At 62.0% G+C, this 1,629-nt stretch overlaps 1 protein-coding gene across 1 annotated transcript in view; it reads left to right on the top strand.

Annotated features, from left to right (window-relative positions):
- EMX1 (empty spiracles homeobox 1) overlaps window positions 1–1,629 on the top strand; it is a 27,469-nt gene that overhangs the window by 1,199 nt on the left and 24,641 nt on the right. Inside the window, exon 2 of the mRNA XM_019525797.1 lies at window positions 6–129. Within this exon, the coding sequence (XP_019381342.1) occupies window positions 6–129 (124 nt within the window). The remainder of the gene's footprint in view (window positions 1–5; window positions 130–1,629) is intronic.

The following is a 1,629-nucleotide window of genomic DNA, read 5'->3' on the forward strand; positions in this document are numbered from 1 at the left end:
ACCCGCACCCGCACCCGCACCCGCTCGTGCCGCCGCCGCCGCCCGCCTTCCTGGGCTCGCCGCCCCGCGACCCGCTCGCCTTCTACCCCTGGGTGCTGCGGAACCGCTTCTTCGGGCACCGCTTCCAAGGTGAGGCCGCGCTCCCCTTAACTCGGCCCCGGGGCGCGTGTCCCTGCGGCGGTGCGTGTGCACGCGTGTGCGCCCCGTGTCGGAGGAGTTCTTCCGGGCGCTTCCTTGCACACGCTTCGCGACACCCCGCGGTGCGTGCGTGTCAGTGTGCGTGCCCGGGGAGAAGCAGGTCCGCCCCGGCTGCAAACATTTCTGATGCTTTCTTAGGTGCCTAAACGCCTCGCTGCGCACGTTTCGTTACACGCGCACTTTGGCCCTGGCCGGTGGAAATGCGTGTGTGCGTGCCCGGTGGAGCCCGGTGTGTGCACCGGCTGCAAACATTTCTGCTTCAGGAAGCGGAGCGCTGCGCCATGCACCCGGGATAAAGTGTGCGTGCGTGTGTGCGCGTGTCACGGCCACGTCTCTAGGAGGCAGAAGTCGGATGAGCCGGACAAGAGGGGGGCGCGGGGCGGCGCGGGGGTCTCTGTCCCAGGCCAAGGCAAGAGCTGAAGGGCCGGCGGGGTGTGCAAGGAGGCGGGGAACGATTCGCGTGTGCCTGCCCCGGACTCCGAGCGCTTCACCCACGTGTCCGTGTGTACATATCCGCCGCACGCCGCGGGGTGCGCGGGCACACCATACCGCGGTGGGTGTGCATGGCTATGTGCGTATGTAGCAACGCGCACACGAGATCGCGGCGAGTGTGTTTGTACATGTGGAAGTCCCCACCGTCCCAGGGTGTGCGCGCGCATATGTATGTCAAAATGTGTACGCGCAATATCGTTGTGTGCGCGCTTGCACATACGTATAAATACGCGCAACATCGTTGGGCGTGTGTGCACACGTATAAATACACGGGATACCGCGGTGCGTGTGCATATGAAGGTGTGTATCAATACACAGACAATACCGTTGTGAGTGTGTGTTGATACGTCTGTGGAAATGCACACAATACCGTTGTGAGTGTGTTGATACACGCGTATAAATACCCGTCTGTAAATACACACAGCACCGTGGCGTGCGCGCATATACACGGATGTGTAAATACACGCACAGTACCGGTGTGTGTGTATTTTGTACGTCCGCATAAATATATAGACAACACCTTGATTTGCGTGTGTGTGTCTAAATACACGCACACAAAACGGTTGCGAGTGTGTTTGTACACAGGTATAAATACACACGGCAGCGTGGTGCTTGTGCGTCTGGATGCGCGTGCAAACATACGCACAATATCGTTGCGAGTGTGCGTTTGAACGTCTGCGCGATGTGTCTGATACGTACGGCTTGCACCACCGTCCCGCGTGCATATGCGTGTGCGCACAGACGTGCGTGCACATAGGCACTACACACCGCCGCGGGGATACGTGTGGCGCACCGTCTCGCGCGGCCCGCGTGCAGACGGGTGCGTGTCCAAAGGCACGCACACGTGCGCGCGCACACACGGGGGTGCCGCGCTCGCCTCGGCCCCGCTTGCACACGCGGCCCCGCCGCGTGCATCCGCGCACACTTCCCCGCCCGCGG

This window comes from Gavialis gangeticus, unplaced genomic scaffold (assembly GCF_001723915.1).
Source record: "Gavialis gangeticus isolate Ggan-Ray unplaced genomic scaffold, GavGan_comp1, whole genome shotgun sequence".
Classification (NCBI taxonomy): Eukaryota; Metazoa; Chordata; order Crocodylia; family Gavialidae; genus Gavialis; species Gavialis gangeticus.